Here is a 17,521-nt window from a genome sequence, read left to right as displayed (position 1 = left end):
AATGCTGACATCTACAGCACTGGGATATAAACCTGACCAGGTCGATCAATTCTCCGGCCAAACAAATCTCAGAAAGTGAGATATCTGTAGTGATTAGCAGTACCTACAGACAAACAAACATTCCTTAATGTCTCTAGGTACCTTTATTTTTAAATAATTACATCAAATAGAATGGTACATAAAAAGAAACATGTGATGCCTCTTACTTGCATTCTCAATTTTCCCTTAAAAACAAATGAAACTGTAAACTGCTGTAGCTCTTGACCAACGTCTAGGGGACATTCACTCCACTGCTTTTTAATAGCACAGTCCCCCCATTTTATGCTTATCTGGTATAACCAATCATTTTCCAAGAATTAATGAGCAGATAATTGAATGTTTTTTCTAAACGATTTCTGTGTTGTAAGAACCAAGAATACAGATTTGAGATATCTAGTACAAATGTGTGACTTAACCTGCCAAAGCACCATTGTTTTTCTAGATGCCAACACATTTGTCTCGCATTCAAAATGTTCTAAGATCTCCGTGTTGATAATAGCAGTACACTGCAATATCTAATATACTAAAAAGAAAAAAATTAAGGTGCAATCAAAGCAAATATATTTTTCCAGGCTACAGGATTTTCTGGTATAAATGTGAAGGAACATATCTTTTTTTTAATAGCAAATGCATTGAAGAACAGCAATTAAAGCTTGATAAATACATATAATTAATTTTATACATGTTCAGGCTAGCCTATATATTGATAGGAGTCTGCCTATGAATATAAAGGCAAAAATACAACAAACTACTGTGCTCGAGCTTTGCCTGCTGCTACAAAGTGGACTTAGTCAAGCTAGGCACATTGCAGGCTACAGGAGTGGCATTTTCATATGTATACGTCTTTCACAAACATGAAGTAACCTCTTGATTGTACTGCAAAGTTGGTATTTCCATTGAAGGCATTTTTGCAAGGTTTCTGTGTTGTCTTCTAAACTAGAAAACTACCGTTTGTGCCATATGTTTGGTCTACTTTTCAGAACTACAAAACATTTACAGAAAAAGCTTCATGTCCTGCTGCTTTTTTTCAAAGCATTCTTGGTGGGAGTCGCTGCTTGTACATTCCTGCAAGAGCTTTGGCTGCGCTGAAAATTATCTGTCTACGGGACATGCCTGTGAAAGCCACATGCCAATCAGTCCTACTGACATGTGGTAGATTTCTTTCCAGTACCTCACCCACTGTCACGGAAAGGCCAGACCACCTGAGGTTGTAGTCTTGTGGGGTAAGATTTTGGGCCTATGAAAAGGACAATAACAAAAAAAAAAAAAAAACAGTTATTTAACTATAGAGACTGAGACCGTGTGATCATTTTCACCTAGATTCTAAAACAATGGGTTCCATTCACAGAACCAGATAGCATATGGTATTTAGGTGTTTTCCCAAATTCCTAAAAATGTTAATTCGCTATTGCTTTATGTGGTATTCACCACATAAAGCAAAAACCCTTGGTAAATACCACATAAAACAGGAGTGAAAGACAATTTACAAGGGGAGAAAAAAAAATGCATACAGTAAGTAGTGGTCCCAGCATGCGATATTTAGGGAATCAGCAGCCGTCAGCAACCTTAACCAACAGTGCACAACATGGGCATTAAGGAGCGGGCGGCCGCCGTATCCTTCACAACCGATGAGTCATCAGCTGTCACTGGGTGGCACCACCCCTTAGTTAGAAACTGTCAAGATGGCGAAAGCCTTTGTCTGGAGCATTTTTCTTTTTTTTTTTGGGGGGGGGGGGGTCCGGCAGTGGCGGCTGGCATATCATGATTGACGATGGATCTACACCAGGGGACTTTTTTTTTTTTAATAAAGCACTTGCACACCCCTGCCCACCCCACCGCTTTCATGACCTGCTGGGCTGCATGCTCTGAGATAAAGGTCTTCTAGATTTTGGAGGGGAGGGGGTCCATTCCACTTTTTTTTTTTTTTAAATGTTGCCGTGGAGGTTACCCTCCGATTCTTTACCAGACCTGAAGAGCCTGGTATGGATTTATTGGGAGGGGACCCCCTGCCTTTTTTTTCTTCTTAATTTTTCTTTTTTTTTTAAGAATTTTATTGAGTTTTATAGAGAAATAAAAACACAATACAGCGAAGTTTAAACAGGAACATACAAAACTTCCAGTAACACATAAGAATAAATCTTAGAACGAGTAATTGGAAGCATCCTGGTTCCCGCTTCTCACAATAGGCAACAAAGAAGCAATCTTCAGAATAAATGAACTTAAGGTTTTAAGGTAAGAGGATAAGATTGCGAGTAGTTGAATTGCTGGCCTGGGTCCAAATCAATATTGTGTTTAGTAATTTATCTTGCTGAGCCATGTGGATGGTGAGTAAACTTAAATGGTTACCATTTTTTAATAAGCCAGGACTTGGGTTAGCATAAACTAAAAGGTTCAGGGAGTATGTGAAAGCAACTAAAAAGTAATGAAGAAAGGGAAAGAGATTAGCATACAAAGGGTAAAGAGAGAATGTGTTTAATTTTTCATTGCCGGCATTTTATTTTTTAAATTTTACATTCAGCTGTCAGCTGGGAACCCCGCTGACAGCTAATGACTGATCAGTTGTTAAAGACACCGGTAGCAGTTGCTCCTTAACAACCAGCTATTTACAGCCTGTGTTAAGGACACTGGCTACCTCAAATACCAAATCCAGATATTATGGGAAGCAAAAGCTGCCTAAAGTGAAAACAAAATTGAAATAAAACCTCTTTACCATCCCTAGTAAATCCTCTCATTTGTGTCTCATACACTTTCCCTCCCTGACACTGCAGCTGGAAGAGTTTCAGCAAGAAAAGTAATTCTGTCAATGTAGAAAGCAGTGGGCAGAATGGCAGGACTAAGTGTGGCCAAAGGCTGATTGATAAGCTACAGGCAACAACTCCAACAAACTGGCACAATTTCTAGGGGAATCGTACAAGTAACTACAGAAGTAAACTAAAGCACTGGTAGGCCTTTAGCGCCGGGTCACACTTGTGCGATGCGGGAAGGCTGCGAATTCGCAGCCTGTTCCCGCATCGCAAACGCACATCTGGCAGTTCACACTGCCATATGCGATACGCAGGGGGTGTCAATTAAATGTTGACACCACCAGTTTGATCGCATATCGCAGTGCGATCTGACAGTTCGCACAGGATCGGATCGCACAAGTGTGAACCACTGTGCGATCCGATCCTGATGCGGCTGGAAAAAAGGGCCATGTGCGTGTTTGGTGCGGATACAGTGCGAATTCAGCCATACAAAGTGTATGGCTGAATTCGCATCCGCACCTCCGATCGCATGTAATGAAGGAACAGTGCGCTCCAAATTACATGCGATCGGCGCACTCGCAGAAATATGAACCGGCCCTCAGTCTTTTTAGTCCTCTAACAAATATCTGAAAGAAGTCCATCTGGCATGACAAAATGAGTATAATCAATTTCAAAACACAGGATACAGGAACTAAGAGGCATTTGAGTTACTCTATATGCTGATCACTTTTGCTAAATGTTTTGAACATTTTTATGGTGTTATTACATTTTTGTACTCCATTATTTTTACAAGTGGCTATTAAGCCAGGAAAAAAAAAAAATGGGGAAAACAAACCTGCTGTACATATTCCAAAGGCAGAGGTGTAGCTTGTGTGAAGGTTTCTAAGCGAATGCCATGGATTGGATCGTCCAAAATGACGCAACCGATATCAAACCACCTAAGAAAATAATGTCATACTTGTATCTGAATTGTACTTTGTTTTTTCATCAGTAAATTATGAAATGCATAAGAGGGTAACAATTTAGTTCTGCAAGCATCCAGGGAATGTAACTTACAAACACAGACCAAAAAAAAAAAGTGGGGGGGGGGGGCCTTTTTATATCAATTAGGTTTGATTTTCTTTTTTACAAAAGAATATATGAAGCGGGTTAATTACACACAAAGAACTGTGTACATGGGTATTCTGATGTTGCTATTCTTCATGAGAATGGGAAATTCACTCAGAAGGATCCATAGTAACGAATGTAGAGAGGACAGTAAGGGATTACCTACAAAGATGAATATATCATTGCTTAAAACTAGGACCAGAACACTTGGAAACAAATCTTTCAAACCTGGGATAAAGCTTCCCACAGAGAAAGCGAAATGCTTGTCTGAAACATTTGATATATGACTTTTGGTTTGAAACAGTAAATCACATTCTACAAGCTGTGATTCAGCATCTATAACTAATTCTTACTTGTCAGGCAACAGCTCTGCAATGAAGTTTTCTACTGACACAGCAGGTTGCTTCTCATGGATCACACCACTCCTGCGTAATCCGTCTATTCTTTCCTGGGCTCCCTGAAAATAAATTGGAAGAGAAAGTGTAGACTGTCAAACTACACATGCCAAGTGACCAGAACAACCAAAAACAACAACAAGACACCAGGAAAATAACTATATAGTTTACACCTATAGCTGCTATATATAAAATTAAACAATATTACCAGCTTTAACGTATATGTGCACTAAAGATGCACCGAACTTTTGGCCGCTGGAAAAATTACAGGCCAGTGAGTTTAACATTAGTTATAGTCAAGTTAATGGAATCACTCCAGAAAAGGAGGATCATTGATCACTTAATACCAAACTTCCTGGACTCAAAGCAGCATGTCTTTACTAAGAGCAGATCACGTCAGACTAACCTGATTGAGGTTTTTGACTAGATTACCAATGTTATGAAAACTAGCCCTTATAGTTCCCAAACAACTAGTTACCCTTGCTTCATATTCCTCCCTCACCACCCCTCTCAGTCTTATATTCACCTGTCCCTGATCCACTGGAAGTTTGCTACACAGACCTTACCGCCACTTGTCAACATCATCCAAGTCAGTATTTTGCATTCTGCACTTTCCCTTCGTTCCTATGGTGCATCCAAGTAGTAGTTCATGCTATGAAACCTACAGGAATACATTTAAGTGCAGGGGACATGTACAGGTCCAACTGGGAAACATTTGACAAGTGGCTGAGGTCTAGATCACAATATTTCCCTGAATTAGAAACCGAGATGGTTTTGGGTGCAGATGGCACCAAGATAGGAGTGATATAAACAATGTTAAAGTCAAGACACATCCATCTTTTTTTAATTCTGCAATACCCTTTTCAGCCCTGCTTTACATAGATTTACCCTAGTATATATTCATAGTGAGTGTATTATGCTTTACATAGATTTACCCTAGTATATATTCATAGTGAGTCTATTATGCAGGATGAAGTGAATAGATCTCACATTTACCTTTAACCCAGCAGCATATCCAATAGGCTGCGGTGCAATATTTGACTGTCCATCTTCTCCTGTTACAAGAGCCATTCCAAACACCTCCTGAAAAGCATCACGAACAGCTGCAACCTTCACCTCTTTGTTAGATGTCACTATTAGGTCAAGCTCTCCTCCAGATCCTACACAAAAATGGAAGTGTTTAAAAAGAAAGCTGATAGAAGACACACAGGTTATACTAAGTGTTAGCTACAACCTCAATGCTGTTCTCTCATATCACATTGAGAAAAAAACTAGCTAAGGAGCAGCCAGTGTTACATTCCCCTCAATAGACAGACTTTAAGTAACAAGGTTACCTGGTTAAAAACAAATGCAAAAAATATACTATATAGCTTTACTTTGCATTAATATTGGAGAACAAATAAAATATATAGAATAGGGGCGAATTAAAAATCACAGCAGGTCCAGTCAGTAAATTGCTTCCAGAAGAGGTCCGGATATCATGTTTGTGTGATGACACAGATCCTTTCTCCTCTCAGGCTAGGTTCCCATCTCTGGGGCTGGAGAATGAGCGAAAAATCAAACAAGTTTCCAATCCACAGAGAACTGTGTTGCACTTTAGAAACGTACAGGGGTGCCATTAACTCTTAAAGGCACCCCTACATATTGCCACCTATAGCACACATTTTCACATCGCCGCCTATGACATATTTTAGCTTTGAACAGCATAATTTAAAAAAAAAATAATAAAAAAAGAAGGGTCCTGCATTTCTAGTGGTTAGTCTTTTAAAATGGATTGAAATGCAAGCACAAATCTGAACTGAGCCTCATATTACAGCCCCCCTCTTTACATCACAGTTCCCTCCCCTTCACATTAAATCTCATCTTCACATTACTGTCCTCAGCCTCATTCCCCTCACATTACCGTCCTCAGCCCTGTTCCCCACCCCCCCACACTACTGTCCTCAGTCCCCCCTCCCTCCCCTATTGTCCTCAGCCCCCCCTCTTCCTGTCCTCAGCTCCCCCTCTTCCTGTCCTCAGCTCCCCCTCTTCCTGTCCTCAGCTCCCCCTCTTCCTGTCCTCAGCTCCCCCTCTTCCTGTCCTCAGCTCCCCCTCTTCCTGTCCTCAGCTCCCCATAATTATACACAGCACAGCCTCCCCTCAGTTCCCCCTACCTGTCTCAAGAAGCCTCTCTTTACATGCCCCCCCTCCCCCCAATCTCCTGTCCTACCTTACACAGACAGGGAGGAGAGTGGAAGGCACAGTTGGTCTTGACAGAGGGCAGGATTTTCAGGCTAATGATTCATTGCTAGAACCACCCTAGCAACCAATCACCTGCCTGTTAACTGGAAAAGCAAAGCCTCCGTCTACATCGTAATGCCTCCTGCTGTGGGCTACGAGGATGACAGCGGTGATGACTGCATGGCACAGCAGGCTTCTAAATGGCAGGGCCATGGCGGACCTAACAGGACATTGAGTGAGTCCCAGTTCAGACAGCTGTCTGCCATTTAGGGATGCCTGATATAGAAAAACAGAATTTTTGTAAAATCCTGAGTCCTCCGACAGTCGCCGCCTCTTCATATTCGTCACTAATGGGGTTATTGACCTTTGCTCCGTAGGAGTAGCTAGGCAACAGAATATATTAATATCAAAGCTTTTAGCATATCCCACCCCCAGGGGGTGGTCCCCTCAGTCAATACCTCCCTGCTTCCTGCATTTCCAACTCAGTTTCAGTAGCATAGCAGTAGAGTACATAAACAAACCCCAAAAGAGGGGCGGGGGCGGCGACTGTCAGAGGACTCAGAGAAAGGAATTTTACAGGTAAGGTTTTACAAAAATTCAGTTTTCTCTTACGTCCTCCGACAGTTGCCCCCTCCTTATATTCGTCACTAATGGGGACGTCCCATAGCAGTGTAGACATGAGGGGTGGGAAAAAAAGCAGCCGCGCCTAATGCAACACAGTACCCACATCAGAGAAAGGAACCTTACCAAAGTAAGAGAACCAACTGGGCAACAGGAAAAAAACGTGCTCAACAGGAGCAACCACCCAGGAAAGAACAAGTAACCTAGGGGTAAAAACACCCCAACTGCCAAGGGCCCAAACAAGGGACCCTAAGGCACTGCCGCACTAAGAACTTTACGGCCAAAGGAAGCATCTGCCGATGCCTGAACATCCACTTTGTAAAATTTGGAGAAGGTGTAAACCGACGACCAAGTAGCCGCCTTTCACACCTGGGCCACAGAAGCCTGATGACGATAGGCCCAAGACGTACTCAGAGACCTGGTAGAGTGCACCTTCACAGGGAAAGGAGGAACCTTCCCCCTCAAAGCATAGGCTTGCACAATGGTCTGTCTGATCCATTTGGCGATGGTCGCAGCCGACGCCGCCATGCCCTTCCGAGGTCCCTCAGGAAGGACAAAGAGAGAATCTGACTTGCGAAAGGATTTAGTTGATGACAGGTAAACCCTGATTGCCCTAACAACATCCAAGGAATGCAACGCCACCTCCTTCGGATGCTTAGGCTTCGCGCAAAGCGAAGGCAGGACAATATCCTCATTGGAGGTGAAATTCCGAGATCCTCTTCGGAAGAAAAGACGGGTTAGGTCGCAAGACCACCTTATCCAAGTGAATCACCAAATACGGGGATTTGCAGGACAAGGCCACCAGCTCCGACACTCTGCGAGCCGAAGTTATAGCCACCAAAAAGGCAACCTTCTTGGACAACAGAGACAACGAGATCTCCCTGATCTTTTCAAAAGGAGCATGTTACAACGCGGACAGAACAAGGTTCAAATCCCATGGAGGCAAAGGCTCCCTCCTAGGAGGGACCAGATGTCGCACCCCTTGAAAAAAGGTGCTAACCAAAAAGAGTTAGACGCCACAGGGCGTTGAAAGAATGGCCAGCGCAGAAATCTGACCCTTAATCGTGGCCAACGACAAACGTTGGTCCACACCCGTTTGAAGGAAAGCCAACACTCTCGACACGAGTACGAGCGAGGGGAATATCCCCTGGACTCACACCAGGCAAAGTATGCTTTCCAAGTACGGTAGTAAATTTTTCCTGAGGAGGCTTTTCTAGCCTTGATCAAAGTGGGAATGACCTCAGGGGAGAGACCCCTATCCTTCAGGACCTGGGGGTTTTTGATCCTTAAAGTGGTATAAATTTGTGCCTCCGTCCCTATATCTAAAAAAGCAAGGGGGTTTTTTGGTGCCTCACGCCAAGGTAATGGGACTTTATGGGCAAGTAGCGTTGATACAAAGAGGAATTAAATGATAAATATAATTAAATAAAAAGTTGAATTTATTTACAATCTTTGTAAAAAACAAAAGAATTAGTATGGCATCTCAAGATGTGAGCATTGGTGTTGGGTAAAGGCCCAATGTGATAAGGGTAGAAAGAGAAGATTCTAGGTGAATCCGTGACAATTGTGATAACTTGTGACAGTCAATATGGATTCTTGTCTCTGTACGTCCCAATAGTTCAGGAACCTTTTAACAGAGTTTCATCCATAATTCCCTCATGTTAAAAGGTTCCTGAACTATTGGGACGTACAGAGACAAGAATCCATATTGACTGTCACAAGTTATCACAATTGTCACGGATTCACCTAGAATCCTCTCTTTCTACCCTTATCACATTGGGCCTTTACCCAACACCAATGCTCACATCTTGAGATGCCATACTAATTCTTTTGTTTTTTACAAAGATTGTAAATAAATTCAACTTTTTATTTAATTATATTTATCATTTAATTCCTCTTTGTATCAACGCTACTTGCCCATAAAGTCCCATTACCTTGGCGTGAGACACCAAAAAACCCCCTTGATCCTTCAGGACCTGGCTTTCAACAGCCAGGCCGTTAAAGCCAGCGACTGTAAAGCAGGATGGAATATCGGTCCTTGAGACAGGAGATCTTCCCGAAGTGGCAGACGCCACGGAGCGTCGACCGCCAGATTCACGAGGTCTGCGTACCAAGACCGGCGAGGCCAGTCCGGTGCCACCAGAATCACCGTGTGCGGTTCCGAGGCTAACCTGCGAAGGAGCCTGGACAGCAGCTGAATCGGTGGAAAGGCATACATCAGACGATACTGATGCCAGGGCGCCACTAACGCGTCTGAGGCGTCTGCCCGAGGATCGCGCGTTCTTGCCATGAACCTTTCCACCTTGTTGTTTAGACGAGACGCGAACAGATCCACATCTGGGGACCCCCACTTCGCGCACAACATCTGGAAGACATCCGGGTGAAGGGACCATTCTCCCTGGTCCAGGGTCTGACGGCTCAGATAATCCGCCTGCCAGTTCTCCACCCCCGGAATGTGAACTGCAGATATCGCCGGGACATGCGTCTCGGCCCAAGACAGAATGTCGGCTACTTCCCGAGCCGCTCGGGCACTCCTGGTGCCCCCTTGGTGGTTGATGTAGGCCACCGCTGTGGCATTGTCCGTCTGTACCCGAACTGGACGGCCCTGAAGCCTGTCCGTCCAACGCAGAAGACAGAGATTTATCGCTCGCAATTCCAGAATGTTGATCGGAAGGGAGGATTCCTCCTCCGACCAAGTTCCCTGGGCGGACAGAACGCCCAGAACACCACCCCAGCCCGACAGGCTGGCATCCGTGGTGATCACCGTCCAGGACAAAGGACGAAAGGACTTGCCCCCCGACACCGCCGGGGACTGGAGCCACCACAAAAGACCCCTGCGGGTGAGGTGGCTCAACGACAGCCGCAGATCCAGAGACTGCGGACGCCCGTCCCATATGGCCAGGACCTCCGCCTGAAGATTCCGCGTGTGAAACTGGGTGAAGGGAATCGCCTCGAAAGCCGAAACATCAATCCCAGACACCTCATACACGTCCGGAGGGACGAGCACTGATTGTCCATGAGGGACCTGACTTCGCACTGAAGTGTCCAAAGTTTGTCTTCCGGCAGGAAGACCTTCGCCTGAACAGAGTCCAGTATCATCCCCAGGTAGGGAAGATGAACCGACAGACCCAACGTTGATTTTGGAAAATTTATCGTCCAACCGAATTCAGCAGAGTCTGCATCGTGATGGACAGGTCGTTCACCAGGCCCTGACTGGTCGCGGACCGAATCAGGATATCGTCCAGATACCCCAGGACAGAAATGCCTTGGGCTCTCAATAAAGCCAGAAGCGGCGCAAGCACCTTGGTGAAAACCCGCAGAGCCGAAGCGAGACCAAAGGGCAACGATACGAATTGGTAATGATCCTCCGCAATGGCGAATCGAAGGTACCTCTGGTGACCCTCGAAAATGGGGATGTGAAGGTATGCATTCTTCAAGTCGATGGAGGCCATGAATTCCCCCGGAACCAGGGCAGCCACCACCGAGCGCAGGGATTCCATGCGGAACTTGCGAACCCGCACAAAGCGGTTCAGAGCTTTCAAGTCCAGAATCGGACGTACCTTGCCCTGCTTTCTGGGCACAGTGAACAGATTGGAGTAGAACCCCCGAAATCTGTCCCGATGAGGCACCGGGACCACCACTCCCTGGGCCCGCAGGTCCCGCACCGCCAGGTGCAGATCCTGCAATCGCTCCGGAGTCAGCTGAAGGTTTGAGGGGAAAAATCTGCCCACCGGCCGAGAGAGAAACTCGATCTTGTATCCAGATCGAACGATTTCCTGAACCCACCTGTCCCGAATGCGGTCCAGCCAGGGTTGAAGAAAACCGAGCAAACGTCCCCCCACCCCAGAACCGGGTGAGGGCGTCCCTTCAGGCCGTATTGTTATGGGCAGCAGACCCGGACTGGCCGGACTTCTGCTTACCCGCCCACGGCTTCTTCTGGGAGCCTTGTCCCTTGAAGGGCTTGCCCTTATAGTGCGACCGAAAGGCACGAAAGGACCCCTGAGAGGGCCTAAACAACGTATTCTTCTTACCACGAACAAACTTATTCTTGTGCGTTTGGGGTAAGAGAGAGCTCTTACCCCCAGAAATACCCTTTATCAGAGTATCCGAGGATTCGCCAAAAAGGCGAGATCCGGCGTAGGGCAAATTAGCCAAAGTCTTGCGAGAAGATTGGTCAACAGACCAATATTTCAGCCATATCAGGCGACGGTTCAACACCGCCACACTAGAAAGGCGCGCAGCCAAAGGGACCATATCTAAGTCCGCATCACACAAATACATGACACCCTGATGAATTTGATCCACCATAGCCAAAGTTGTCGGCGGGGCAGAGTCAGCCACCAGGGTGCGCCTGAGCACCTGCGTCCAATCCGCAATAGCTTGGGCTGCCATAATGGAAGCAAAAATAGGCTTCAGCATAGAACCAGCAACCGTATAAGCATGATGGGCCAGAGACTCCAATCTCCTGTCCGTCGGGTCCCGGAACACCGGGGTATCCTCAGCAGGGATCGCAGTGGATTTATTCAAAATCGCCACCGCGTGATCCACTTGAGGCGGCACACACCATCGCTCATCAGTGGCGGGTGTAAATGGATAACGCAGCTTGAACCTACTCGGCACAGCAAAAGGCTTCTTTAAATTGCGCCATTGCTCATCAACAGCGCTCGGAAATTCCGTAGAGCAAGGAAAAACCTGCAATGTTTTGCGCTTTCTTTGCGTCCCATAAGAGGACATCAAAACAGGAGGACATGGTTCATCCTGTAAATGCAGCGTTTGCTTGATAGAAGCAACCAACTCATCCATGAGTGCAAGCTCTTCAGACGAGCCAGGGGGAGAATTATCAACCCCTTCCACCTCAGCCTCCCCGTCAGACCCCACAAGGTCTAGAGATGAGTGAGACCCTGAGAAGGGTACTCCAGCCATAGCAGCCCCATCGCCCTCTGAATCAGAGGAAATAGACACTCTGGGCCGTTTTGTGGATCGATCAGCCACCAGCATCTGCACCTGAGCAGCTAAGTTTGCCACAATAGTGGCCAGATCAGCCCCCTCGGGGGAAGCAGCAGCCCCTTGGCCCCCCACCAAGGTGGGAGGAAACTTACAATCCTGAGAATCCATGCCCCAGCAAATAAGAAAAGGGTACTGCCCCTTTAAGATCGCGGCGAGCGTAGCCCACCGCACCCACTGAACACACTGACCCCCACAGGGACAAGAAACTGGGCAAGGAATACAGGAAAAAAGGGAAGATAAAAACCTGGAGAGATCACACAGGCTGCTGCCACCGATCGCTGTCCCAGAGCAAAAGGAAGTGATGCAAGACTGACCGCCCCTATGAAGCCTATGCAAGGCTACACAAACATGGCCGCTCGGCTGAGGATTCCTTGGGCAAATAGAAAATGGCGCCGACATGTGGCCTGATCAATCGCCGCCAAAACGCCATGCATTACCACACAGGACCGGCCACCATGATTCTGCCCAAAAAAATGGCGGGTCGCCGCAGCGATCGCCGCACAGCATGTCCAAAATCATACTGCTTCATGCTGACACCCAGCAGAGCGGGAGAGCCCCCCCTCACAGCCCACACACAGGCAGCAAGTCCACACAGGAACTGACAGGGAGCACAGCAGCCACACAGACATGCAGGGTCACACAGTCCCAGACTGACACCCAAATAGACAGGTCCCCACATAGATTACACTTACCGGTCCGGATGGCGTGGGGAGCCTGCTCCAGCGACCAAACCGCTGCACTGAGGACAGGGAGTGTCGCAAGCATGACGCAGTGGAACTGCGGTGTGAAACCGCAATGGCGTCCAGTGAGGTAGCCACCTCACCGATAGCATCCCTGCAGCGAACAGGGATGGGTCGTTCAATGTGCCAGGGTAAAACCTAAGCTGAACGCTCGATGGCAGGCTGGGAAGCCCCTGGCCCTGAGCCCTAGGATCCAGGGTGGCCAGACTGAGACCCAGCGCCGCACGATCATCTTCATCCGAAGAAGCTAACTAATGCTGAAAATCAACAGCTAAGTAAAAGAAAGAGAGAAAAGACTCAAAATAAAATCAAAAAGAGAATAGAGGCTGAGACAGAGAGCCCCAGCACAGGAACAGCCAACCTACTCCTAAGCTAGGCATTAGAAACTGAGTTGAAAATGCAGGAGGTATTGACTGAGGGGACCACCCCCTGGGGGTGGGATATGCTAAAAGCTTTGATATTAATATATTCTGTTGCCTAGCTACTCCTACGGAGCAAAGGTCAATAACCCCATTAGTGACGAATATGAAAAGGCGGCGACTGTCGTAGGACGTAAGAGAAATAAACTATTTCATGTTACACTGAGTGGGCTGGGATGATACTGGATCGGGGGGGAATATTTTTTTTTTTTTTTGGACCAAGCAATTAACCACTTGCCGACTGCCGCACGACTATTTACTGCGGTGGTCAGCCCCTCACAGGCAAAGCGACGTAGTACTACGTCGCTAGCCTGTGAGGCTTCTAGGGAGCGGGCGCGCTCCCGCGTGGTCACGGGCACTCGCGTGGTCACGGGCACTCGCGATCGCAGCCATTAAAAAACAAAAAACAACAAAAATGACAAAAATCTTTCCCTTTGTTAGTAAACGCAATAACTTTTGTGCAAACCAATCAAAGTACGCTTTTTGCGATTTTCTTTACCAAACATATGTAGCATAAAACAAATTGGCCGAAAATGAAAAAAATTTTGATTTTTCCATTTTTTTGGGGGGAATTTCATATAAAAAAAAAATGTGAAAAATATTGTTATTTTTGCAAAATTGACGCTCTTTTTTTTTTGTTTATAGCGTATGATTAAAAAAAAAAAAAAAAAAAAAAAAAAAAAAAAAAAAAAAAAAAAAAAAAAAAAAAAAAAAAAAAAAAAAATCGCACAGGTGATCGAATACCACCAAAAGAAAGCTCTGTTTGTGGGAAAAAAAAGGACGTCAATTTCGTTTAGGTACAGCGTCACACGGCCACGCAATTGTCCGTTAAAGTCACGCAGTGCCGAATCGCAAAATAGGCCCTGGTCAGGAAGGGGGTAAAATCTTCCGGGGCTTAAGTGGTTAATATATGTAAATGTCTAAACAAAAAACACATCATAGGTTATACTGTAGACGTTTAATTAAGCAGACATGCTAACATGTTTTCCCAACCAGAATTCTATCCAAAATATCAAATGGATTTTCTTTGTTTTGATGGTACTCGTCCTTTAACACTATGAACTATACAGACTCGATAAGCTCAGCAACACTGCCCTCTAATGCCAGCACTTGTAACAGCAGTTTTACAGTGTGTAGACATGTCTCTCAGTCACATAAAGTAATACTTTAGTTATTACATAGTATCTAACACAACACATGCTTAAAAATGGAGTGTAACAAAATAAAATAAACACAAACTACTGCCCACAATCATAAAAAAAGTTTTTTTTTTTTTTTTTTTTAACCTACAAATAAGAGGAGGAAATATTGACGGTGTTAGTTTTGTTAGCTGGGACCAGCAGTTTCCCCTTTTCTTTGCCTAGACCTTATAGCACCCTCATAGCATAGAATACTAAAAAAAAAAAAAAAAAAAAAATTATGTTTTTCGCTCCTTCTGCAATCAAGGGAACAGTTATTGTTTGGTCTGGCCTGTTCAGAGTTTCATAGGGTGGGAGCTGGATTGTATCCCCTGCCTCTGGAAGAAGTTTCTAGAGGTTAGGGAGGAAGAATTCAAATAACCAGCCTGAAAATTGATCAGGGCCTTCCCAATCCCTGGGGAAGTTTTCCCAGATGGTGGTTGGGAAGCAGATAAATAGTCTGAAGCTCTGGAGAGATGGTCTTTCCCCAAGGAGGAGTACCAAGCCTCAGAGGGCTAATGCCCCTGAGGCATCCTGTGGGCTTGCTGTTCTATGAGGTCTCAGCGGTGGCAGAGCTGGAACCTGGAACTAATCTGTGACTACAGGACTTCACCGAAGAGATTACTGTCCTGGGGCCTATAATAACCCTCAACTGATTCCTGGTGACTGTGTGCTTTTGCGATACAAGTGCCAGGGGTAGCTTGCATGGAGACGGATCTCATGGGGTCCCATATACTAGCCATTCCACATTCTCAACAGTGTCTTGGACTGTGAGCTTAGAGAAAAGTTTCCTCCTGTACTCTGCAGTGTTCCTGAGATTGCACAGGGTACCAATAGCTGTGCAGCGGTGCAGGGTAACCAGATGCCAAAGAGACTTGCCTTCTGGTCTCCAGCTGTGAGAATTTAGACCGTCAACCAGAGGCGTACCCAGGGTCTCCAGCGCCCTTGGTGAGAAGCTGTATTGGTGCCTATTGCCAATTGATTTTTGCGCCCCAAACCCCCCCTCGGTCTGCCCCCCTGGCGGGCGTAAGCCCCTGTCAATATTCACAGTTGCTTAAGGAGAGGATTGTCCTCTAATTGCCTAGTACTAGCCGTTTTGGAATATCCCATACCCTATAGCCCTCTTCTGTTACAAGTATTATTAGCAAGAGCCAGAGTGGATGGATTCCCCTTTGGGTGGCTGGTGCCTTGTTTGGGGGAAGAACCAGTTAAAACCAGCAGCCCCTACAGAAATAGCACTACACTTCTAAAGAAAAAAAAAAAAACACATTCTGTGAAAATAGGTAAATAAGCCCTATTGTTTAGAAATTTGGTTTCTGTGTATCATTGGTAAACACACGTTTATTGGGGCAGTCACAATAACGCTTTACAAAACAAGCACCTACCCCCTGTTTAGCAGCACTGCACTACGACATTGCTTCACCGCTCCACTCAAGTCTGTTAATCAGAATCTTAGGAGACAGGCCCCGGCCCCCCTCCGGCACACTCGGGTCACAGGTTACACTTGGCTCGGTGCTGTTAAGAGTGCGAGGTCAAATCCCCACCCACTGCCTTCTGGAGCTAAGAAAAAGCCTTTGATTCCTAATGTGAGTTTTTTTGCATCGTGTTCTGGTATGGACTGCCCCCCTAATCTGCTTGCGAGGTTTATTTATTTTTTTTAATTATAAGATACCATTTGTCTTAACCATTTTTACACCTATAGTAACAGGGAGGATTTCTTCACTTACGGATATAAGGAGCCATGCCAGGGTCAAGGGTGGTGATCACACTCTCTACTGAATGTTTGGTCTTATCCAGCACAGACTTCACCATGGGATTGCCAGCCACTCCCTATAGCGATCAGAAAAGCATATTATAACACCTCGTTAGACCTGCACAAAACTGCAAAACATCGCTATAAAAAAGGACAATAAATATAGCCAATGAAAAGAAACAAAGAATGCATATTGGTGGAAAGAGGACAGAACCAAGCTAAAAATGTAAAAAAGACATGTCCCATCCATCTGATGACTTTTATTGCCATCACAAGGAATGTAAATATCCCTAGTGAAAGTAATAAGCGGTGACGGGTACTCTTTATGGAGGGATGTGGGGTCTTATAAGACCCCACATCCCTCCTCGGCACCGAAAAGCATTCAAAACGCCAGTAACTGGAAGTAATATCATGACATCGCTTCTGGGTTACATCAGAGACCCCATCAGAGCCGATTACGGCTTTGTACAGGTCTTCGGCCAACCGGCATACGAGCAGCGGAAGGAGGGGACAGCCCCTCCCACTGCTTAGCCACATTGGTTGCCATTACAAGAAAGCTGACCTTGGCAAAAAAAATAAAAAAATTATATATATATATATATATATATATATATATATATATATATATATATATATATATATATATATATATATATCTGGGGTAATGCCTGTAGCTATCACTCTGGTACAACTGCTTGAAGCAATATCGGTCATATCGGCAAGTTTGTGGCAGATACTTAAAAAAAGTGAATATCAGACTCCGATAATTGGCCCCATCGATAATCGGTCTATCCCTACAGGGAACTCAGCCTGCTCTCCTCCAATGATCAGACTTGTCCTGATAAACCCCCCCCCCCACCCCACTGCACAGCCATTCACTGGGAAGTTCAGCGTACTGCTGTTTCTCCTCCCCCCAACTCTTATGCAGCTGAGAACAGAGGGAATGTGATCAATGATAAAAAAAAAAAAAAAAAAAAACTGTACTGTATTTTGACTTACCGTAAAATCCTTTTCTCTGAAGTACATTGACAGACGCAACTCCATATTCTTCTTGATCACTGGGTTATGCTGCCCCCTACAAGAGTAGGACACTAGGCAGGGGGAAAAAAAAAAAAAAAAAAAAAAAACTTTACTACGCCTATGGGGTAGTCCCTGCAGGCATACACCCACACACTCTGCTATAGCCTTCAGGTTTTGTTGCAAGCAGTGTTTAGAAAAAAAAAACATCCCGCCCATAATTAGAGGGGCGGGTGTGCTGCGTCTGTCAATGAGCTTCAGAGAAAATTATTTTACGGTAA

The 17,521-nt window shown here is 45.4% G+C and overlaps 1 protein-coding gene across 1 annotated transcript in view; it reads right to left on the bottom strand.

Moving 5' to 3' along the window:
* Nucleotides 1-244: 244 nt before the first annotated feature.
* PRRC1 (proline rich coiled-coil 1) overlaps nucleotides 245-17,521 on the bottom strand; it is a 36,017-nt gene continuing 18,740 nt past the window's right edge. Inside the window, exons 5-9 of the mRNA XM_082243185.1 lie at nucleotides 16,198-16,300; nucleotides 5,282-5,445; nucleotides 4,244-4,347; nucleotides 3,619-3,721; nucleotides 245-1,276 (exon numbers count right to left, since the gene is read on the bottom strand). Coding sequence (XP_082099311.1) covers nucleotides 1,067-1,276; nucleotides 3,619-3,721; nucleotides 4,244-4,347; nucleotides 5,282-5,445; nucleotides 16,198-16,300 — 684 coding nt within the window. The 3' untranslated portion in view covers nucleotides 245-1,066. The remainder of the gene's footprint in view (nucleotides 1,277-3,618; nucleotides 3,722-4,243; nucleotides 4,348-5,281; nucleotides 5,446-16,197; nucleotides 16,301-17,521) is intronic.

The sequence above is a fragment of the Pelophylax lessonae genome (assembly GCF_965119305.1).
Source record: "Pelophylax lessonae genome assembly, chromosome: 1".
NCBI lineage: Eukaryota > Metazoa > Chordata > Amphibia > Anura > Ranidae > Pelophylax > Pelophylax lessonae.
Note: the sequence above shows the minus strand (reverse complement) of the source record. Positions and strands in the feature narration are given on the sequence as shown.